Raw genomic sequence first — 25,272 nt, forward strand, 5'->3', positions numbered from 1 at the left:
CGTGCACCCTGGCATTCATCACACATCTGGTCATCCAACACATATGGCTTTACCTCCACCTGTTGGAAAATAACAAAAACCAAAACCAACCCTAGTTAATGTCTTGTATTTCTATTTCAGAACACTGTCAAAAGATTAAGCATTTTAAATTTGTTTTATGGCTGCACAACAAAAAAAAGTCTGAACATCAATCAATGTTATAGTGCAGAAGGTGCTACAGGAACACATATCCAGAACATGATTTTTGTTAGAAGTACACAAATGTTTTTATAGGCAAGTGGAGATTGGGGTCTAGTCCCTTCATGGAGAAGTGTAAATTAAATCAGGAGGAGGAAGGGATATGGAAGACTTAGTCACTTTCACATTGCGCAGTAGCATTCACTGGCCGCAAAAAGATTTTTTTTTAATGTAAATTATTTTACACACTTACATGTATAATAACTGTTTTGCTTCAAGTTGCCTTTACCAAATTCACTCCCACAATACACATTACTTTCTACTGTTTATTGAGCAAACGTTGTGCTCAGCGCTATCAGACATGCTTCAAGGAGCATATACTAAGTCTGTTATAAAGGACTGCTTGAGAATATCTGGTTAATTTATAGTGTTGATAAAGGTTAAAACAGAAGCACTGGTTGTGAAAAATACCAATTTTTTCAAAAGGGACCTCAACCTGACCTCTAAGGGTATGTCTATATGGCAATTAAACACCCATTGCTGGCCCGTGTGAGCTGACTAGAGCTACAGGGCTGTTAACTGTGGTATTAGATATTCGGACTCGGGCTGGAGCCCATGAGGGGTGAGAGTTCCTGAGCCCAAAGGCTCCACTGCAATTAAACAGTTCTGAGTCAGCTGACGGGAGCCATCTGTGGGTGTTTAACTGCAGGGTAGATATACCCTAACTATGCACACACAATTTTGCATGTATAATTATTTGATCATACAATAATCAAGCTTGTATGCAAACTGAAGTTACATTTGTACCTACCTTACCAGTTTGCTCACATCCTGTTTTAGAAACAAAATGATTGTGTGCACAGATCATGTGTGAAAATTAAGTGCCATTTCTGGAATAAGATAGATCTAATTTTTAGCCATCAGCCTTGGTGATGTATTCCTTTAACTCTTCCTATACTATTTTAACTTTACAGGATAGGGTTGTTGATACAATGTATTTCTAGGGTTTTTTTTGTAAAAACATATTAAAAGCCCATCTTTGCAACTCAAACTACCAGAGACACCCCATCATCTTTTATAGACAGTTTCCCCACTCCCAAACGCATCTGACTGTCAGAATGGAAAAGTGGCAAGTGTCCAATGGTTACTTTGCATTAGGTCTGTGTGACTGAACTGTAACAGATTGTGTTCAGAGAGGAAAAAGAACTTCAAAACAAAATACAAAGGAATTGACCACATTATTAAAAAAGTGCATTGTTTTCCACCATATTTTCCTCACTTTATTAAGATGACATACTGCTTGTCATTTGTCTGTCAGAGCAGCGTTGCAGCACTTCATATTCACAAAGTGACTGCTATAAATGGATAGTTTGTTGATATACTTTCACATTAGCAAAAATCTACATAAAGATGCTATCTGTTCTGGAGCTAAGTGGTCACCCTTACCTGCTAGTTTCATACTGCTGTATGAAACAGTAAAAACTTGATTTAAAAAAAAAATTTATTTAAAGGTATTTCAAATTTACCCTTAAACATATGAGAAAACTGGATGCAATGTGGGCAAAAAACAGCCACTTTGATGTTAATATTAATCAGCACTTATCTTTAAAAAAAGATATTTTCTAATAAGTAAGCAAAAGAATTTCTGTTGCAAGCTAACTAAAATTATTTCACTTGACATAGATAATCAATGCAAACACTTGAAACTGAATTTGAGTTTGTCACACACAGAAACACACTATTCTTATAACAAATACTAATCAATTTAAGAGAAAAGGGAAACAATCCTAAAGTTAATCCACAAATATTTTACATCAAAAGTCGTCTTTTTCAGTGTTCCATGAGTGATTATCATACCTGATAGGTCTACAATACATAAAAAGTGTTGGGGGGAAAAACCAGGAAGTACACTCACTGCACTAACCTGTATTTTTAATTCAAATTTTACATTCTGTATCACTGCAATGAGTTGCTTTGCTATGAGTTAAACTCAAAGCTTTTAATATGCATAGGTACCTCATGCAGTAGCTATCTTTATATTTAAAGCAACAAGTGAAGTACATTTCAATAAGAATAAGTGCGTGCAGGCTCAAAGATCTTGGACTATCTATTGTTATGGAGAGTGTTCTCATGAAATGTGTAACAATGGCTCCTTAGACTTTGAATAGACACCAAAGTCGTCAGTGGTTTCAGTTCAACAATGAAAATACTGAATCAGTATATTAACTTATAGCATATGAGAACATTTCTTTTTAACTGTTTGCACTATATCTGTTCTCCTTTTCCTCATCCTCCATGCCAATTAATACCATTTTGGACCTTTTACAAAACAGACAAGAAAGAAAATATTGCTTAATTAAGAAAAGAACGACTCAAGTAATTAAAAAAAACCCATTAAATAATCTTCTAATTATTGAAAGATCACACCTAGCATAATCTAGTATCAAGTTAGAATTCAAACCCTAACCATGGACATACAAGACTAAATGGATGTTACTCAGTTTACTGCACAAATGAAGAAGGTATGGCAAGTGTGGTATATGTATGCACCCAGTGAAGGCAGTCCACAGCCAGGAGAGAGACCAACAAACCACCTTCAGGCCACATCTGCAGAACTGGAGCAGCAAAGAGACACAAAACTGTGTCTAGAGATGTAGGGCATTGCATAGTGGACTATCTTTGAATGGAATTCCCTTATCCTCCTGTTGCAGAAGTCAATTTTCATGATGGGATGCAACTTAACTGGTAGGAAAATACACTCCTTTAGATAGGACCCACCTTCCAACTGAGATAAAGGAGATGATCATTCCTATTGTACAGAAGAGACCACTCCTGAGGATGGGATTACACAGTTGAAATGAAGACTAGCTCTGGTCATAGGGGATTCAACCATTAGAAATTTAGGGCTTGTCTACATATCAAGTTAATATGCAGCAAGCCATGATATTAATCTACAGAGCACTAGCTTGTTGCACACTAACTGCTGGGTGGATTCTGGTGCCATGCATTAAAAGTTCTGAAACATCAAAGTGCACTATGGAACTTTTAGTGCATTGTAGTAGGGACCACACAGCATTTAGTACATGGCAAGCTAGTGCACTGTAGAGTCAAACCCTGGCTTGCCAAAAACTCCATTGCCATGTAAACAATCTCATAGATAGGTAGGTATATGGTAACTGAGTTTGATTACTCACCTACTGAGTGCAAAGGTGGAAAATCTCATGAAATATCTAGAGAGACTTCTATCAAGTACTGGTAAAAAGCCTGTGGTCATAACAAATATTGGTACCAATGATGTAGGAAAGTGTATAAGTGAGGACCTGGAAGCTAAATTTAGTTTGCAAGGAAGTATGCATAGGTCCAGAGCCTCTGTGACAGCTTTCTATGAAATGCCTCCAGCTCCACATGCAGGACCAACTAAGCAGGGAGAACTTCAGGGTCTCAATACATGGCTCAGAAGACGTTGTAAGGAGGAGGACTTTAAATTTGTTAGGCCCCGAGGAGCACTGTGAAGAAAGGAGAGCCTATACAGAAGGATTGGGCTTGACATTAACCAAAGTGAAATCAGTCTGCTGGGACATAAAGTGATGATTTGGGGGATTGTTCGAAATAGATCTGGGAGGGCTAAGGACAACAAAAAGCATCTCTGGGTCAGGCAGAAGTCAAGATCACAGAAGTAATTTTTATTAAAATCAACATGGTGTCAGACTAAGGAGTTAAATAAAAATAGGCACATGGTCAAAAAATAAAAACTATAAATATTTATATTCAAATGCTAGAATGCAGGAAGATGAGAAACAAAATTAGGTGAACTAGAATGTCACCGGGGAAGAGAACCTTGACGTAAACGACATTACAAAAACATGGATGAATAGAAAAACCAAAACCAAAACATGGATACTGTAATTCCTGAGTATAAATTATGTAAGAAAAACATATTAAATTGCAGGAATGGGAAAGGAGTGCCGCATCTAAAATATCCCATAGAATCTATTTGGATACAACTTTTGAATGGTGAGGACCACACATGGTAAAAATACTAACCCACGTTATAAGAATACAAAGCAAGATTTGTACTGCTACTGATCAGTAGAAGGAAATTTAGTTCAGAACATTGAGAGAGATCAAAGACACAACAAAGTCTAATAAAATTATATTAATGGGGACTTCAATTGTCTTCATATAAACTTGTCAAAAGTCTCAGTGAGACAAGAAGAAATTTCTCAATACCGCAAACAATTGGTTTTGGAACTGCTAGGGTTAAGAGAGAACAACTTTTCTCCATCTTTTTTATGACAGTCTCTCAAGTATTTGAAGACCACAATCATGCCCACCCCCCCCATATCTTTTTCAAACTAAACGTACCCAGTTCCTTCATATATACACATGGGGAGCACTACTATTCCAGCTGCCTTCTTGGCACCCAAAGACTCTTCAAAATTTCTGGTGAACTAAATGCCATGAAACAGAACAGTTTATTCAGAAGTTAAAGCTTCTATCATCATAAATTCCTGTTTTTTCTAAGAACTTTGCAGGCCTTGGCTGCAGATAAGAGGCATATTAGCATTAGGAAATACATCAGAGAGAGAGTGAGTGTGTGTGTGTGGTTTGTTTTTTTTACACAGGTGTAGAAACAAGACTCATGAGCAAAATTGTGTTCTTTGTCAAGCTTTTCATTTATTCCCTTTTCATTTATTTCATCATTCCCTTTCCCTCCTCCAAAAACATAGGTATTAGTCCTTAATCCAGCCTTATTGGCAACTACTGTTCAGTGTCTTAAGAAAGCTTCAAAATTAGCTGACTTAACAGAAAGTAATTAGTTACACTTAAATATTACCCATATTCTTAAAAAAAAAAAAAAAAAAAAACCACAGGGGACAGCATAAATCTGGACTAATTAATCTTAGACCTCCACAAGACTGAATTCTGTTTTGTACCTGTTAATTGAAATAACACAAGAAAAAATTAAAATCTAAGTGTATATTTAAGTTCCTTTATAAAGTTTAGTAGATGTCTATAAAAGTAGTATTAGAAAATTAATTAGAAAAAATATTGCATTTCTGAATGGACTTGACAAATAGGTCCATACAGTATTTTATATGAATAAAATAACAAAGACGACCAAAAGTCCCTTTGATACATCTTACTTCTTAAATAAATCTATAGGGCAAAGCGGCAAATAATGAAAGCATTAACAAATAACCAAATCTAACACAAAGTCATCCTCAAGAAGTTTTATACTTAAGTCAATTTGGAAACTGTAAATATAGAACTGAAGACTATTAATTCTCTCAACAATAGTTTATTGGATTGGGCAAAAACTACGTCATGAAGGAAAAATCTTTTAAAAAAGGTCCTAACTTTGAAGAACTCAATAAAAATGGCATTTTGAAGAGAATTATTTTTGTCAGTGTCTCAAATTAAGTTTGTTCACTACACATATAAAAGGATTTTTCTTCTAAATACAAGCCTTGCAAACTCATCATGGGATCTTCAAGTCAAGCTGTATTCTTTTTGGCTCATGTATTAACACCACAAGAAGTAGTTACTCACTCTGTGCAGTAACCATGTTTCTTCGAGATGTGTCCCCCTATGGCTGCTCCACTGTAGGTGTGTCTGTGTCCCTGTTCTGCTGATCAGAGAACTTTGGTCGCAGTGTCCATTGTGCCCACACATGTGCGGTCTCCTCTTGTGCTGCATGTGAGACCCACTTGGAAAGTCTTTGGGCTGATATAGGTTAGTCCTCAGATCTTTCCGCAATGGAAAGGAATAGCCTAGGGGACTTCCTGAAGGTTTTTGTCCTATCATGTGTGACAGGGCCAGACCTGATGGCTATAGGAGGGTATATATATATTAGCCCCAGGATCAACAAATCCTTGTTCCCTGGGTGATTCAGCTGGGGTTACTCCAGGTCAATTAGGCCAGCTAAGGCCAATTAAGGAGTTTGCCCCAGCAGTTAAAAGCCTCCCTGTCAGGCAGATAGGGGCAGCTGAAAGGGAGTTGAGAGGAGGAGCAGAGCGGAGCCGCTACAGAGCTTAGAGTGATTGCTGTTGCTACCACAACACAAAAGATACAGGAGTTAGGCTGGGCAGGGCCAAGGGTCATAGGCATAGAAGCCTGAAAGAGGACTCAGCCACTCAGACAACTGAGCAACGGAGTTGAGGTGGGGTAACCTCACCCAAACAGGGGAGGATCGCAGGGACAAAGAAACCCACGGCAAGGAGGGGGGGAAAACCTTCTCCCCAGTTCCAGGAAGCAGACCACGAGCAGTGGGGTCATGGACAGGCGACCCAGGGAAGGTAGTAGCTCTCACAGACTAAGCAGTTTGAGGCTACTCCTCACAGGGTTCCTGGTTCGGGGCCCGGGGAAAAGGGCGGGCCCGGCCCCCCCTGCTCCCACCCAGCTATACCACCAGCATAGCCGAAAAGAGCGCAGGACCCGTGGAGTGGCAGAACAGGCCGCTCTTAGCCACACATGGTAGAACGCCAGGGCTCTCCTGACATCTAGAGTATTCAGAATAGCCTCCATATTGTCTCAGTGAAGTTTATGGTAAAAGGATGGAAAATGAATGGACTGATTTATGTGAAATGGTGAGGCCATCTTATGAATGAACTTCAGGTGAGGTCTAAGTGTGACCTTATCTAGGAAGAATATCGAATACAGGGGATTTGTATTTCCCCAATTTGTCTAGCTGTGGTAATTGCAATTCAGAAGACTGTTTTCATGAATAGATGTGACAGCAAACAGGTGACCATAGATTTGAAAGTGGGTCTTGTGAGCCCTTTCAGCACCAGGCCCATGAAGGGGTAGGAAGGCAAGGTTTTGGGTAAAGGTTTGTTATTCTCTTTAGGAACCTCTTGGTGGTTGGGTTCAATAGAATTGAGTGCCCTTTTACAGGTTGGTGAAATGCTGTGATGGATGCTAGATGGACCTTAAGGGAGCTTAGGGATAGCCCCAATTTCTTAAGAATAGGGCACAATTGAGAATATAAGAGAGAGATGCTGCGACTGGAGAGATTTGCCTGGACAAGCACCAAGCCTGGAACCTAGTCCATTTCTGCAGGTAAGTGCATCGTGTGTAAGGCTTTCCACTATGTAACAAGACTTCCTGTACCTCTTTTGAGCATGTGAATTCTAAAGGGTGGAACCACGTAAGAGCCAAGCCTTGAGGCGGAGGATCCCCAGGTTGGGATGTATAGAATGCAGCCCTTGTCCTGAGAAAGGAGATGCGGTGTGACTGGAAGGGAGGTCAGTGGGCACATCGCGAGCTGCATCAGATAAGGATACTAGGTTTGTCTCAGTCATGTGTGGGCAATAAGGATTACGTGAGCTCTGTCCCTCTATCTTGAACAGGACTTTTAGTAGAAGAGGAAATGGGGGAAAGGCATACACAAGATCCATGTTCCAAGGAAAGAGAAGAGCATCACGCAGGGAGCAGTGGCTGATCCCTGCTCTGGAGCAGTATTGCTTTTACTTCCTGTTCTGGTGAGTGGCAAACAGGTCTATGGATGGTGTTCCCTGAAGTGTGAATACATCTTGGAGTACTGACGGGAGCATCTCCCATTCATGGTTGTGAGAACTTGTGGCTCAGACTGTCCGTTACTGAGTTCTGCATGCCTGAGAGATAAGCTGCAGATCAGGTGACATTGTGAGTAAGGTGTTAGTTCCACAGCTTCATTGCTTCTGAGCACAGGGAGGGCGATCTGGCTTCCCCTTGATGGTTGATACAATACATGCAGGCTATATTGTCTGTGAAGACCTTTATGTGAGACTTTGCTAATGTGCGGTAGGAAATGAGCACAGGCATTCCTGACTGCTCTCAACTTGAGGAGGTTGATATGTAGGTATGTCTCTGAAAGTGATCATTTTCTTTGTATTTTCAAGTTGTTTGGATGTGTCGGTTGTGAGAACTGCCACCAGTGGCATCTGGAAAAAGGGAATCCCTTTGCCAACATTGGCTGGGTTTCTCCACCAGTTCAAGAAGTCTCTGTCCTGGAGGGCAGCAACAGGGGCTTTTGTAAAGAGTCTTTGTTCAGTTTGTGTACTGAGCCAAATCGTATCTGAAGGCATCACATCTGAAGCCTGGAATGCAGGATTATCATGGTGCTGGCTGCCATGTGCCCCAAAATTTGGAGGCAAACTCTGGCCAACATTTGTGGGATGCATTGAGCCAGGTCTATAAGCGATACCAAGGATAGGAAACTGTCCTGTGAAGGAAGGAGCTGTAGAGCATCCAGGTCAGCTCCTATGAACTCTAGATGTTGGACCGGTGAAAGGGTTGACTTCTGGGAATTGATTTGTAGGCCTAGCTCAGTGAACAAGTGTATTGTGTGTTCAGTGGCTCAACAAGCCTCCTGTAGAGACTGGATCCTGAGAAGACAGTCGTCAAGGTAGGGATAGGTCATAATCCCTTGAAAGCATAGAGAGGCTACAACGAAGAGGACTTTGGAGAACACTCTCAGGACTGTGTACTGGTAATGTTTGTTTCCTAGGGTGACCCTTAGGAAGCGTCTGTGAGCCGATACTACTGCAATGTGGACATAGGCATCCTGTAGGGGGCCGAAAACCAATTTCCCTGTTCTAATGAGGGAATGATCATTGACAAGGTCTTGAAATTCTGAGCTTTGATTAACTTGTTGAGAGCTCTGAGGTCTAAGATGGGTCTCCAAGCTCTCTTTTCGATATTAGGAAATATCGAGAGTAGAACCCTTTGTCCCGTAGACGTTGAGGTACTGGTTCTATGGCTCCTAACTGCAGGAGGCGGTCTTTCTCCTGCTATAGCAGACTCTCATGAGAGAGGTCCCTGAGGAGGGACGGGGAAGGGTGATGTAGAGGGGGTAGAGAGGTGAAGTGGATGGAGTAACAGATTTCTGATTTCCAGAACCCATTTGTCTGTGGTTATGCACTCCCAAGCTCTGTGGAATGCTATCAGGCAATGGCCACACAGGGTAGATGGCTGTTGGGAGTGGTTTCACGGCGCCTTGACTTGCCCATCAAAAATGTTTTTGAGAGCGTGGTTGGGTAGACGGCTGGGCCCAGAAGGGCTTGTGCCTAGAGAATTTATTTCACCTTTCTCTGAGGCTCGTAATTGCGTTGAGGCATAAACTGGGATAAGTATGGTCTCTGATGGTATTGACCACTACACAATCTCTTTTGTCATGGAGTGTAGATTCCTGGGGACCTAAGAGTAGCCCTTGAATCTTTCAGGGAATGGAGCGATGTGTTGGTTTTCTCTGCAGAGAGTTGGGGCCCTGTAACATAATCTGGTCTTCAGACTGCTGGCTGTGTGTCAGTACTGACCACTGTGGCGCCGGTGCCGGTGCTAGGGATCTTGCCTGTGCTGACCTATTCAGTACCGAATGAGCAGGTGTCACTAGCAGTACCAAAACAGAGTTGTGTACTGGGAGCGTTTTAGGGCGTTTGTCCTTGTCCTTTTGTACTACAACTTCAGTGCCCATGTCCAAAGGATCTGTGTGTTTATCAGTGATACCTGACAGTCTACAGGAGGTCTGGGCACCAGACTGTCTCGATGTGGGTGGTGCTGAGGATACTGAGGGAGATGGAGATTGTTTTCAGTTATCCTGGGCTCGCTAATAGGACTCCTGACTCTCTTCCTTGACTTATTAAAGGATTCCTCTGACTGTCTTTTTGACCCACTGCCCTTCAACATAGGAGGTTGCAGGGAAGACTCATGCCTGCCCAAGGGCTGTGGTTGGAGAACTGCCTCCATAAAGATGATCTTCTGGTGGAGCTCTCTGTCTTTGCGGGATCTCAGTCTAAGTTGTTAACAGAGGGAGCACTTGCTTTGGTTGCCACCCTTGCCCAGACAATGCATGCACTGACAGTGCTTGTCTGCGACTGGGATTGCCTCATTGCAAGTGCGACAGTTCTTGAAGCCTGCAGGGCCAGGCATACCCTTGTGCAATGAGGTCCCCCCACCACTGGGACAACGCACAACAAAGTCATTTCTTTTGTTTTCTTTTTCTTCTTTGTTATTTTTATTTTCTTTTGGTAGAGCCAAATAAAAAACAATAAAGGAAGCAAATTGAAGGTTTGCAAAGTAAAAGATTTACAGTTGAAAGGGAACTTACCAATCTGCTAATGGACTGCTAAATGTTCTGTCTCTAGCCAGGGGCGGTTGAGAAGCAACTGAGGACGGTTTTCCCTTGTGCGCTGGCTAGCTTCATGGTGCAGCACAAGGGGAGACAGTGCATGTGCGGGCACAACGGACACTGCTACCAAAGTTCTCCACTCAGCAATGCAGAGACGCAGACACCCCTACACTGGAGCACCCGTAGGGACTGTACTTGAAGAATACGACTTGCTGCCTAAAGTTCCAATCTTTCTGTTAGAAATGGGTGTGCACACAGCCATAAATTTTAATAGAACTCAGCACAGATATATGGTTTTGCCTATTTTGAAGCAATAGCAGGACAGGGGACCAAATTCTGCCTCTAGATTACATCTATCCAAGCTTGTTTCCTTCAATATTTAGTTTAGCGATGAGACAGAAAACAAGAAGATTATGACAGAAGTATACAAAACACAGAAGGTATCTTGGATGCTTGGATTTACCCTCTCCCTCAGCACAACAGCAAAGGGACAATTAACGAACATGAAAAGCAAAAAAAAGTAAACAGTTACACTAAATAAAGCAGACTTTTTGTTAGAAGTCAAAACCCCTCATGCTTCCATACACAAGTCAACCTCTAACTCACAGGGGTTAGGTAATATTTCCTTTATGTGCCATTTATTCCATAATTGCGCCCACATCAGACTTCTGACACCCTCCTCTGAAGCTTCTGCTGCTGGCAGAGACAGGATACCAGACTAGATGGCCCACTGGTCTGATCCTGTACGGCTATCCCTAGGCTCCTGCAAGTGAACTTCCTAAGATAAATTGTTCGGTAACAGGAGGAAGAGAAAGATATGAGGAAGGGAAAGACAGAAAACCTCCCTTTAATTAAAAATGCATTAAAGTTGCTTTCAAATGCATACCCAATGAACAACAAAAGATATTGAGGACATATGATGATCTGTTCTGGACAGCTAATTTCTGGTAGCCTAATTCATCTTTCATTTTTAATAAGCATTTTTTAAAAATGAAAAGCTCAGGAGATTTCTGCTTGCCAGTTTAGTGAATTAGTTTTACAGCTTCATTACACTTTCATTTACCATAGTTACAGTGGAAAAACTAATCAAAACCACAGCATGGAGAATTTATATATTTGCAACATTTAACAGCTACAAGAACCTTAGTGTTAGAAATTGGGATTTCTTATGTGAAATTTAATGCTGGAAATTAACAAGAGTCCAACAACCACAATTACCTAGTTGTTAACGTGGCAAACAAGTAAGCAATGTTTTGTTCATTTGACACTCTTCATACAAAATACTGAATTTAAAACAAAAGCATTATGTTCTTTGCCTTTTGATAGTTCTCAAATACACTCTGGCCCAAAAACTTTCTTAACCTCAGCATCAGTGTACTACTTATTTAAAACATAAGTGTCTCAAAGCTTTCAGAAATTGTGATCCAGTATTATACAGTTTTTAACACTACGTGCATCTGTCTGAAAGTATAAGACTTAATCCCCTTAATGTATTTATAAGTTGAACTCTTTTCTATATGTCAGTATTTGGGCAAAAGCACAATACAGAAACCTCAAGCAAAATCAGGATCCCATTATGCAGGTTATTGTACAAACATATGGGAATGTAACTAATCTGAAATGATGCAACAATTGAATGCAACAAACAGTAGAATTAGCAGGATAAAATAATATGGTCACACTATTATATAGCTTACAATTTGATAGTTCTAGAATATTGTTTTCCTTTAGAAAAAGTGAGAAGCTATCTCTGACTACAGATAACATGGCCACCACTAGCTTCATGATTTACTGTACAAATCTAACATTTCAACATAAATTATTTATAATAGCTCCATGGGTAGGATACCACATTTAACAAATTCAAATGGCATAATCAAAACAACTGCCTTGCTTAAAGTTTGTTACATTTTAAAGACAATGTCTGAAACATTAGGCCCATATTTTAGGTCTCCCAAAACCTAATATTAACATTAAGTATGTTCTAATAGAAAAGAAGAAAAGAGTTAATGAAAGCAGCTTGTTAGAATTCAATCATTCTTCTGCAGTGTTTACAACCCCAATACTATAGCATTACAGCAATCTGAAACTGAAACGGACTAGGAAACAAAGTTGAAATTTACTATTCTATTCTCATTGATCCAACAGAGTAAAATGAAAAAGACAAACATAAGAGTTTAATAGGTAAATTCAAGGTTCCAATTATTTAGAATATAAATTACAGTAAGTAATATGTAAGAGGGAATTTCAGAGGACTAACAGATTTTGAAGAAGAAATAGCTGAAGTATAAAAAACAAAAACAAAAGATTATTCAAGTATATCAGAAACATAAAGCCTGCACATGAATCAGTGTGTCTTCTGGATTGCCAAGGCACAAAGGAGGCAATTAAAAGAAGATAAGAACATTGCTGAGAAACTAAATGATTTCTCTGCATCAGTCTTCACATCAGAAGATGTTGGAAGATAACTACATCAAAACTCCTCTTTTCCGGAAATAAAGATGAGATACTATCAAACATTGAGGATTCAGAAGAAGAGGTGCTGAAACAAATGGATAATCTAAAAAACAGCAAGTCACTATGTCAGGATGGTATATATCCAAGAAAGCTGAAGGAGCTCAAAGATGAAGTAGTTCAGCTGCCAGCAATAAACATTCACTCGTCTAATTAAATATAGCGACTATAGTCAGGACTGAAAGGTAGCAAAAGTTGCACCAATATGTAAAAAGGGCTCTAGGGGTGATCCAGATACAGACTAGTAAATCTTATTTCTGTACCTGTAAATGCATTTGAAATTACAATTAAAACCAGTATACTGAAATCCCTGGAAGATCATGATATGATATAGTCTAACCAGCCTGGTATCTGCAAAGAGAAATAATGTCTCATTAATTTATTAGAATTCTCTGAATGGATCAATATAGTTATGGACAAAAGAGAAACTGCTGACATTTATTTAGACTGTTAAAAGCCTTTGATAAGGTCTCTCACAAAAGGTTACTAAAGAAGCTAAGTAGCCATGGGATATAAAGCAGAGTTTTGTCTTGGATCAAAAGTTGGTTAACAATTAAGGAACAAAGAACAGGAATAAATAGTCAATTATCATTATGGCAAAAGGCTAACAGTGAAATGTATTAAGGTTCCAATACCAGGAACCTTGTTTAATATTTATTAATGATGTGGATAAGCACAGAGATAGCAAAATTTGCAGATGACAAAGTAATTTAAATTAGTCAGATCCAGAGAATAACGTGAGGGACTTCAGAGGGACCTAATCAAACTAGGTGAATCAGTAACACAATGGCAGATGAAGTTCGAGGTAAATAAATGCAAAGCAAATATACATTGGAAAGGAAAATCTGAATTATACCTCCTCCTTACAGGGTAGTAAATTAGCGTTATTAACTCATTAAAGGTACCGAGACATCATTGTGACAAATCAATGAAGACTTCTGCGCATGATACAGCTGAAGTCACAAAGGCAAATAAGATATTAGGATGCATATAATACAGAAAATATTATAGTACCATTTCATGCTATACTACTCATTTGGAATACTGTGTGGAATATCTATCTCAAAAAGGATATAGCAGAATTAGAGGGGATTCAGAGAAGGGAAATTAAAATGTTAGGGACATGGAAAAATTCATATAAAGAGATATTGAAAAGTTTGGGACTGTTTACCTCAAAGACAAGGGACAAAAAGGGACACAATTAAAGTATATAAAAGAATGAATGGTACAGAGAAGATAGGGAGAACCAAAGCACCAGTCTGTCTCACAACACAAGAACTGGATGACACTCAATGAAAATGAAAAGCAGAAAATAAAGATTGGTAAGAGGAAATACTTTTTCCACTCACAGCGTAAGTCTATTGTGGAATTGGACTACCACAGTATGCCACTGAAGCTGAGAATTTAGAGGGGCTGGACATTTACCCTGGATAACAAGAATATCCCCAAGGTTATACCAGTTAACGCAAGCAAAGTGTTTTGGAACATGAGCACAAACACACACATGCATTCCCTCTCGCTCTTCCCCCAATGTTTACAACAATCTCTATTGGGGATTAGGAAGAGAACTTCATGGGGCAGATTATATCACATCTGCCTCCTGTGGGATTCTTGCACCTTATTCTGAAGCATTTAGTATTGGCCATTACTGGAGACAAGATACTGGACTAGATGGACCATGGGTCTAACCCAGTACAGTCATTCTGATATTCCTGTTTCAGTTTCCCAGTAACACAGGTAAAGAATGTTTAAACAGGATTCATAATCTGACAATATCCCTTCAATGTTCCTTTAGAAAAGTTAAATTACTATTATTTTTCATCATGGCTCGATAAATTTACTGTCTACCCATTTATAGCCAGCATCACTGTAATATCAGAGTTCCTTATAATTATTAATGTATTCTATACCCTCGGTGAGGTAGAACAGTGCCCATTTTGCAGATGGGAATTGAGGCAGAGACAGACTAGTGACTTGTCCAAGCTCACAAAGCATATCTGTGGCAGAGCAGGAATTGAACCTAAGACTCAGTCCAGAACACCAACCACATGGCCATCCTGCTTCCCACATAAACACCTACTAGACAAAGGACTATAAACCTATTAACCAGAGACTGACACAGATGATGAGGTGGGGAGGTCTCACCAGTAAAACTAATGCCTTCATGGTAAGTCCCAGTCCACTCTCCTGCCCCACACACCGAATTGCTGGGAAGGAGGATTCTGTCACAGGATCCTACCTGAGGGCTTCAACTTTTATTTCATACTCTAGGTAACAGGTGTCTGAAAAGCATGAAGCTATTCCTTAGTCTCCTCTATTTCCTTAAAGGGATTTAACATTCAATCTTCTCACAAAAGCCAGGAGGCTCTGATGTGAAGTACTATTTTCCTCTCAGCCTTTGACCTACTATGAGGGAGAGGGAATCTCCACTACTCTAACCTTCCTCCTCTACCCAGGTTATTTTTGGGAACACTCTCTCCATGATAAACTCCAACCACTACCAACAGTTTTCCAAAGCAGCAACATACTTAAACTGATATCATTTATGTAACTTTCCTTGCTGTCCAGGTGCTTCTAAATAGCAGTTTTATCAGTGTCAACTTGGTTTTGCTTTGGAAAGGTATGAGCAGCAGTAGATACACTGGAACTGTCCATCTGCAAACTCAGAAAGACAGCACTGAATTGATTCACATTTAAAAAGCTCTCTCTGCAATGTTAAGAGCTAGACATTTTTAATTTTGGGTGTCCAGCTTGAGGCCCACTGGGACAGATTTTCACAAGTTTTGAGCACCTACAACCACTGAAAGCTGCAGATACTAAGCTGCTCTGAAAATCAAACCCAAGGAGGCTCAGTGTGTAAGTATCAGAATGGTAGAAGATTCCATCACTGTACTGGTTTACCTAGGATAAAAGGGAGAAAAACTAAGTGTATTTTTCAAGCCCTATGCCATTGATTGATAGCAAGAAAGGAGCTGTTTCTAAAAGAGGAAGAATTTATGGTATAGAATAAGTCACAGGAACAAACTGTTGCTTTGCTGAATGTATATTGCACATTCAGGTTTTAACTCCTAGAACTTCAGCAATTATATGACTATTATAATTAAGAAATTAGTATCAAAGCCAAACCAAATGCAACTTCAGAGAATACTGTGAGGCGTGATTTATAGCTAGCCACTCATTTGAAAAGACTTGTAATAAATGTTTTAAACAACTAATTCTGTACAACTTACTCGTTTATCAATATCGCCATGCTGAAGTTGAACAAACCGAGCACTAATGGCAGCAATATAGCTCTGCTGATTGGAAAATGCAACACGCCCAGCACCTTTGGGGTATTTCAGCTCAGGGTCAGTATCAATTCCTGCATAACAAACTCCACCATAGAGACGGTCCATTATCATAGCCAATTCCACTATGGAGGAACAAAAGAATACAACAATATTTTAAAAATAAGCAATGTAAATGCTGTCAAGTGTATTTTTATTTGAAAATTAATAGAAAAGAAAAATTAGTAATTTATTATATGTCATGTCATATGTATGGTAAAATACAAACCATTAATCTAGGAAGTATATATGGAATATTTCACAAGAATATTTACAATATCGATTTTCACTGCAATAGCCACATCCCTCTCAAGTGGATTTATCAGATCAAAACTCAGTAGAACAATAAGTCACTGCAGCCACTTGTGTGTCCTGGAACTGGACTCTAAAGGGGTTTTCTCCATGGGACCCAAAAGAGGATTTTTTTTGGCTGATGAATTAATGGACCTTGAACAGGGGTAGAATTCCCACAAATTCCTTGTGTATATGTTGTAGCAGGCCCCTATAGTTTGGCTGCATAAATGCTTCATGCTCTGCCTCCATTTGAAGTAAGGGTTTCTATCTCTCAAACCCCCATATAAAGCCTGCATAACTGGACTTTGTATGTGGGAACAGAAATTCATAAGAGCAAATTTCAAAATTTACAAAACAGATATTTTAGCAGAGGATTTACAGCATTTAAATATCCAGTTCAGTTATTGCAGCTGATATATCCTGTATATAATGAAATTTTACATTTAGGACACAGTGTACTTTGAAATAGGTTATGAATCTGTCAGCTGATGATGCTGTTAAATATTAGTGTTTATTTTAAATAAAGGCGTCTGTTTGCAAATTCAGTAAAAAGTGAGTTAAAAGTCTTACTACTTCAGTGAAGACAAGATACTCATCACATTAATGCCACAGAAGCTCATTTTCAGCAAATACTATTACTATGACAAGCATTAGAGTGTTTGTTTAGTTTACTCAAACAATGAATTTTGACAAAATAACTGGAAGCATTTTGACTGAAGTGATAAAAAAGAATCACAGCACTGTTTGGAAGAAGAAAAAGGCCATACTATGTTTTTGCTGTAGTGACAAAAAGTGTAATGTTTATGTTATGGCTAAACATTAATTTTTTGGAAGTGAAAAATTGCATGACGCCAGGACATTCTAGGCCCAAGAATTAAAAACTGAAGATATTTTATGCCCAGATCTTACATTGTCATTTTTTGGCTCTTAATTCCCTGATAAACTAGGGGATGCTTTGTGTCTTTCTTCTGACTACTGTTCTTTCTGTGATGGAGTTATGCTACATTACAAGTTCTGGTACGGAATTTTTCACATTAAAAAAAAATTATCTTTTGCAGTCTAGCACACTGCATTATGACTCCATTGCATACAAACTGTTGACTGGAAAGATGCCATGGGATGCTCTAATAGACTATTATTAAGACTAGAACAGCAGCAGCAAAATTTTCAGCAAGTTCAGATGCAGCAATGGGGGTAGGCTACCCATAAACTTTTTTTTTTTTTTTTTAAACAAAACAAACCAACCTTTGAGTGACAAATTTTACATGAAAACTTTGCCAAGTAATATGAGTGAATTTCTTATGGCTTTAACCTGGCTACAACCATGAAATTCTTGATGAGTTCTGATATTTATTTTAAATAGATATAAATGATGAGCAGTACCTTATGGCCACAGCCTATGTAAAGAACTTACGGAGAGACAGTATAAATATAGGGAGATATTTGATGGTAATACAGATAGTCTGTCATCAAGATATTCTTGTGCATAAATCTTACACAATATATATGATTCTATTACTGACAATAGTATAACCTTTAAAAATGGCCACATTACAATACCAATTTTATACTTACCAGCTCTTAATGGCCTAGGGACACCTCCAACAAAAATTGTTTTTCGAGGATCAAGCGGCTGTGAACCATCCATCACAAAGTCACTATCACTTAGGTTCCAGGGACGAATCTGAACCTATTTAATAAAAGAAGAAAATTGCATGCTACTTTAAGTCTCACCACATTACAGTCCCAGCATGTTCATCAGTCTATATGAACTGTCAGCTAGTCACAGCCTCATTAACTGAACATGTCTAGTTGCTCTGTTTTAATCCTATTAATTCAAGACACTGCAGTTTTTTAAATCATTCAACTGTCCCAGATGTTGAACTCCGCCAACGGTAGTTTGCTTTTGATTATTTTCACCATCATCATCTCAGGAGCAGCTTTAGACAGATGGCAGCTATAGCCTGGAGGCCATCTACTGTTTACTTACTGGCTTGTCCTTGATAGTAGGACTGGAAACACATAGATAGAGCTTTCCATCTTCTTCAATGCAGGCATCAATCAGTGCCTGAACAGAGCTCTCTTCTTGGAAAAGGAGGAACGCGTATCCTGAAGCAACAACAACAACAAAATAAGCTGAAAGTGTGCAATTTTTCTCCTATATTCTTCACAAAAAGTTTTTTCTCCATAAGAATATATTTATTTGCAAAGCAAGAATTCAATGTCAAAGTAATTGTCTGTTTATAAGTCAGACAGAATCTTCATCTATGTAGATGGCCAATTTCTTTAACACTGACCTTAAATCTCTTTGAAACGAAATTCTACATCAATAGCTTCAGTCCTTAATGTTCTTCTAAAAGAGACTATCCATCACACCAAACCATACATCTGCTACATCACACAATAGGAAGTTTAAGATAATGTTTTACTTAAAACCCAAAAACACATTTCACTGCTAGCAGTACGCATTATATGATGAAAATCTGATTTGGCACAAAAGGGCTAATCTCAATTCTAGAGATTAGAGCAAAGTACTTTGTTGCATAAGTGACCTAGCAAGCCTCCCAAACACTATATAAATAGGAATTCAAATACATAATTAATGCTATAGGCAAAAACACTAGAAAAACATGTTAATGGTTCTGGTTTAATAATAAGTATAACTTTTTTTTATTGTGGAAGAACCCAATAGCAACTCCACAGTTAGGATGCGTTCTAAAATATTTTTAGAAACACAAAAAATTCCTGTTTTTCTCTAAAGTAGGTTAACAAATCACTGTGAAATTTCACAGTGTTCGTTTTTATGCCCTATATTTTCTATGCAGTTTTAGTTTAGTTTCTCTCTGTAAATTTTTAACAATCTGTCTTTGAAAATGGGCTCTGGCTGAAATATTTCCTTCTCAGTCCTATTGTTCATGTTCAGCGACATTTCTTTAATATTTTTTTTTTTTACACTTACACAAAACTTAGACAAATGGATCCTGTGCAGTTCAGGTGCAATTAGAACAATTTTCCTTTTTATAAAAATGGAAGGATTTAAGATAATTGCTGTTAACCATATTATAACTGAGAGTTTATGCACTGTGCACACAAACTGTTGATTGTTGGACTGAGCACGCACAAACTGGATTGTATGATTGAGGCCAGGCTCACGAAAACTTCCTTGCTTGCCTGCTGGGGCAGCAGGGGCACATAATCCTGCTAGATGCTTGAACGGCAGACACACAAAAAGGTCTGATTATTTGGGAGGAAAACTGGATGCACAAGGCTGAGTGAGGGGACCGAGGTGCATGTAAAATCTTCTCTGCAGGTGCTACTTTTCTGTCAGATTTTATCCTACAACAGAGAAGGAGAGTTCAAGCCCACCTGCTAACAGATAAAATATTCTGTCAGCAACTGCACTTCTACCTACCACATGTCTGCACTACCCTCTTATAGAATCATGGAAATGTAGTAGAAACATAGGTCTATAATGGACCTCAAATGGTCATCTACTCCTTCCCCCATCCTCCTGCACTGAGACAGGACCAAGTATATCTAGACTATCCTTGTCAGATGTTTATTTATCCTGTTCTTAAAAACCTTCAGCAACGGGGATTCCACAACTTCCCTTGGAAGCCTATTATAGAACGTAACTATCTTATAGTTAGAAAGTTTTTCTGAATATCTAACTTAAATCTCCCTTGTTGCAGATTAAGCCAATTATATTTTTCTTACCTTCAGTGGATATGGAGAATAATTGATCACCTTCCTCTTTATAACAGCCCTTAACATATTTGAAGACTGTTTTAAGGTCCCCCCTCTGTCTTCTTTTTTCAAGACTAAACATACCCAGTTTTTTTTTTTTTTTAACCTTTCTTCATAGTTCAGGTATTCTAAGCTAGTGGTTCTCAACCTTTCCAGACTACTGTATCCCTTTCAGGAGTCTGATTTGTCTTGTATACCCCAACTTTCACCTCACTTAAAAATATTTGCTTAAAAATCACACATAAAAATACAAGTGTCAGCACACTGCAGCACACTGTTACTGAAAAATTACTTACTTTCTCTTTTTTACCATATAATTATAAAATAAATTGATTGCAATATAAATATTGTACTTACATTTCAGTGTATAGTATATGGAGCAGTATAAACAAATCGTATGAAATTTTAGTTTGTACTGACTTTGCTAGTGCTTCTTATGTAGCCTGTTGTAAAACTAGGCAAATATCTAGATGAATTGATGTACCCCCAGAAGACCTCTGCGTACCCCTAGGGGTATGCATATCCCTGGTTGAGAACCACTGTTCTAAGCCTTTTATCATTTTTATAGCTCTTCCCTGCACTCGATCCAATTTTGTCTACATCTTTCTTACAGTGTGGCACCCAAAACTGGACACAGTATTCCAACTGAGGTCTCATCTGCACCGAGTAGAACAGGACAATTATCTCCTGTATCTTACATATGACACTCCTATTAATACACCCCAAATGACATTAGCTTTTTTTGCAAACTGCATCAGATTGTTGGCTCATATTCAGTTTGTGATACACTATAACCCCCAGATACTTTTCTGCGGTACTACTCTCTAGCCAGTTATTCCCTATTTTGTAATTCTGCTTTTTGATTCTTCTTTCATAAATGTAGCACTTCGATTGGTCTCTTGGTCTGGCAGGACAGCTAGCGGGCGACTCGCAGAGCAGCTTGCCGCCCGCCCATAACTACCAGCTGCCCTGCTGGCTGCTTATTGTGCCGCAGAGGTCATAGTGGAGAAGCAAGTGGTAGCAGAAAGTGATGGTGTGCAGCAGAGCAGCTAGCAGATCGGCTAGCAGAGCAGCTAGCAGGGCAGCTAATGGTGACTGGCGGAGCGGCCTGAGGTGCAATGAGTGGCCAGCAGGGTGGCTGGTGGGGTGACGGCAGGCGGGTGGCAGACCGCTCCTCCAGTCACCCACTAGCTGCCCTTCCAGCTGCATCACTAGCTGATCTGCCAGTCGCTCTGCTGCACACCTTCTGCTATCACCTGCATCTCCACTATGACCTCTGTGGGTTGGTCTCTTGAGATTCCACCCAGCTTTCAGTGAGTGAACTGCAGTGCTGAAGCGGGGCAGAAGCACTGTCCTCAGCAGATGATTTCAGCTCTAGTGAGCCCTTAACAAACCAAAAGACTCCTAATGGAATCTTGATTAGCTCTATCTTTCACTATTCTTTTGTACTTACCCTTAGAAATTTGTCCATATTCTCACTTTCTGTTGGATTTCTTTTTTGAATTTCAGGGTGTTAATGAGCTCCCCAATGCAGCCATATTGGCCTCTTGCTAGTCTTCCTATTTGTCCTTCGCATTGTATTGTGCCTTAAATACCGTTGCTTTGAGAAACTGCTCTCGCTCCTGAACTCCTTTTTCCCTTGGATATTCTTCCCATGGGACACTACCTATCCGTTTTCTCTGAGTTTGTTAATGTATGCTTTTTTGAAGTCCATTGACTTATTCTCCTTTCTTTCCTTAGAATCATTATATTGGTCATTTCATAATCACTTTCACCCAAATTACCTTCCATCTTTAGATTCACAACCAATTCCTCCCTGTTAATCAAAATCAACTCTAAAATGGCTGTCTCTCTGGTTACGTCTTACAATTTCTGAAAAAAAGATGTCCCCAACACATTCTAAGAACTTGGCAAGAACTCTTCTCAGGTCACACCCACAATTAAGCATTAAAAGAAGCTAGGAAATTAACACACAAAAAACTTAGTTGAATTGCAGTGAGGGTTACTACCTGTACATACATGCACCACACCGGACACAAACTCACAAAAGCAAAGAAATGAAAAGTTAAGCTAAAAAACAGTACATATTCTCTACTCCTCTATCTACAAGCATACACACCTTGCTATTATCACAACTACCATTTGGCACAGATTACACAACACAACTCTAACTCTGACCTCCTTTTACTCTTCTGCACACATTCCTTTACTGAATTATTCCCCCCCCCGAACACTATTAGTTGTGGATATTTAGTGTAGTAGTTGGATGTGTTGTTAGAGGGCAATTTGTTTATGAGTTGTTTGCGGAAGTGCAACAAAAATGGTAGGCGTCTTGGTGGGAGCCAGGGGAACAGAATTCAGTGTTTAATATTTGGTCAATAGTTGTAGTTTTGGTAAAGTGTGTGCTTGTGGGTGGAGTAGAGGGTATACTGTTAGGCAGATTAAAACTTCTAGATCACATGCTCATTAGTAGTAATAATTCATAACTCAGGATTTTCTATGAGGCAAAACTTGTATGCTTTACACATTTCAATAGATATAAATACTCCATTTGTTCATGTAACAGTTTCTTTTCAATGTAGAACCTTATCAGAATCTGGGGAATGCATGTTTTACGTGAGGCAAGGGATTTCATGTCATGCAATACCCATTAATGTTAAAGGGAATCTCACTGCTTCACAGTGAAATTGTACTTTTTAGAGTGACATTCTCCAAAGGGAAGAAGTGTGGGTGAGTTTGATAATACTTTTAAAAAACTACTTAGGTAGCAAGTAAATCTCTTCTTCTTACGTATCAAAATTAGCTTTAGAATCACATTGCTAGAAACTTAAAGCTAGAGAGATGCCAGGTCAGACTGAAGAAAATTTAGACACTACTAACACAATATTCTAAAGGTATGTCTTTACATGGCAGCACATTTCGGCGCCACAGGATCGATTCTTCAGGATCAATTGAGCGGAACTGGAGACCCACTCAATCAATCCAGAAGCTGACTTAATAAATCCACCCCACAAAAAAATTAACGTTGCGTCCACAGGAGGGCATTTCCCATCGGTGCAGCATAGTGAGGACGCCGCGCTAATTAGAATTTAGGAAGTCGACGGGAGATAAGCAAGCTACTCTACATAGCTTGCGTATCTCTAGCTTGCATATCTCCCATTGATTGCTGCCGAATTTCACCGTGAATGTAGACCAGGCCTAAATAAGAACAAATCTTCAAGAGACTTAAGGAAAGGAGAAGCAAACTATTTTTGAAAAGATGGTGGGGGGAAGCAGAACAGATCAATGGTATGGGTCCTAGATAACATTATCTATGAAAACTGCACAAGATTATTTAAAATCTTCATACAACTTTAACTACTGTATAAAGCACTTGTGTTAGACATACAGCTAAGGACAAAAGATGGACACATGGAGAGAGAAACTGCAATTTCCTGAGATAAGTATTTCTTTTGGACTTTTGAGAGGAATGGGAGTTTACCAAAGGGGGAGGGGGAAGGCTTCCTCTGCTGTCCTCTCTCAGGGTTTTGTTCAGAGAAGGCAGTTTTAATTTTTCATCAGAATTCATTAGATTCCCACCCATGAAGGTTGAGGCAGAGATGTGCTGAATCAGTGCACCCCTGGCAAACAGAACAGCTTCATTTTGGGTCTGTGGTGGTTTCCTATGATCTAACCTTCTCTCTCAAAGCAGAAGAACATTTCCTGTCTTGGCACATTTCTTGTCACCAAGACCCTGGTTTATGTGAGCAGAAAGCAACATAAACCAGAGATGAATTTAGCCTATCAAAAATATAAACTGGGAATAACTGGAAACTTGGGAGTTAAAGAAGATTTGAAGTGTTGGTTTCTTTAAATAGACCCTATAGTTCTTTCCATACAAATCTAACCTTTTCTGCCTGATCTGAGGTTGGCTACTAATGCATCTACAGCTTTTGACCTACCCCCCCCTCCCACACCCCCCACAAAATAACATTCTTGTTTGTGTTCAAGAAATTCAGGCTGATAGAATAATATATTTGAAACAAGTTTACCAAACGAGTTAGTTACAAATGAAACAAAAACCTGGATGGATTTGGGGCTTTGTTCCCTCCAACCAGAAACAAAGAACAATTTATATGCCTGTGTTTAATGGATTCCTTTTGAGCAGCTAGGATTCTTAGGTTGCCATATACCACTGAGATGAATGATGATAATAGATTAGAGACGGTTTATGAGATACAAAACACTTGATTTTTTTTCTCTGGCATCAAATCATAAACAAGATAAAATTCATAGTGACACACAACCCTGTCTATGTTGAGATGTCTCATATGGATTGGCATATCCTCAGTGCAAGGTATTTTTGAGCTTCATTTGGATTAGAATGAAACCAGAGTCTTCATGTCAGCCTGTGTGACTTGAACATGGGTATTGTTCCATAAATAAGGATATTTGACAACTAAAACACAATAGGAGATCTTGGTGAATAATGATAGGATTCTAGGAAGGCAAAGTCCCACTGTACAGCAGTTAATAGATCACTTATGGGCTTTGAACCATTATTTTAATAAGAGAGCTCTCTACTTCAAAGAAACCTAGCTAATCCAAGACATGATTAGGTTTGGGCCTAATCATCTGAGGTGATGGATGAAGGCTTTTGTGTACTTTCTTCAAGCACATAAATCTTTGATAGAGAATTTGGCCTCCGATAAGGCTCTCTCTAAGCAGAGAACTTGGAAGGAAAGATAGCTGGAAAATTAAATAGGACTCCAATTCTGATAAACTGGATTTCACCAACACAGAGACTACTAAATTAATCAGTCCAGGTTTAAACAGCTTCAAGACATTTTTGGATATTAGTACCATCACCACTCTCTAACAAGAGTGAATAAACAATAATATATAATTAAATTAATCCTATCAAAGGTCATTTGAAACTTACAGTTGACACAGATAGAAAGCAAATGACTTGTGGTGTATAGTAGGAATACAATTTTGTCTCCAAGTAAAGCTAATCAAACTGTAGTTGCTCCCAGGGGATTCCACTAAACTCTGAAGGGTGTATCCATAGATAATATTTCACTTTGAAGAACTATGTTTATAAAGCTTCGGTCAGACAAAGCC

The 25,272-nt window shown here is 39.1% G+C and overlaps 1 protein-coding gene across 4 annotated transcripts in view; it reads right to left on the bottom strand.

Moving 5' to 3' along the window:
* Positions 1 to 25,272, bottom strand: part of CPEB2 (cytoplasmic polyadenylation element binding protein 2) — a 96,253-nt gene that overhangs the window by 3,895 nt on the left and 67,086 nt on the right. For all 4 annotated transcript variants that reach the window (XM_067530290.1, XM_067530288.1, XM_067530289.1 and 1 more), the window contains 4 exons: positions 18,413 to 18,531; positions 17,998 to 18,112; positions 16,033 to 16,214; positions 1 to 59 (listed from right to left, as the gene is read on the bottom strand). The exon at positions 1 to 59 is cut by the window's left edge and continues 3,895 nt beyond it. In XM_067530290.1, the coding sequence (XP_067386391.1) occupies positions 1 to 59; positions 16,033 to 16,214; positions 17,998 to 18,112; positions 18,413 to 18,531 (475 nt within the window). The remainder of the gene's footprint in view (positions 60 to 16,032; positions 16,215 to 17,997; positions 18,113 to 18,412; positions 18,532 to 25,272) is intronic.

This window comes from Emydura macquarii, unplaced genomic scaffold, assembly GCF_026122565.2.
Source record: "Emydura macquarii macquarii isolate MOO-44397 ecotype Brisbane River unplaced genomic scaffold, CSIRO-AGI_Emac_v2 contig_3062, whole genome shotgun sequence".
NCBI classification, from domain to species: domain Eukaryota; kingdom Metazoa; phylum Chordata; order Testudines; family Chelidae; genus Emydura; species Emydura macquarii.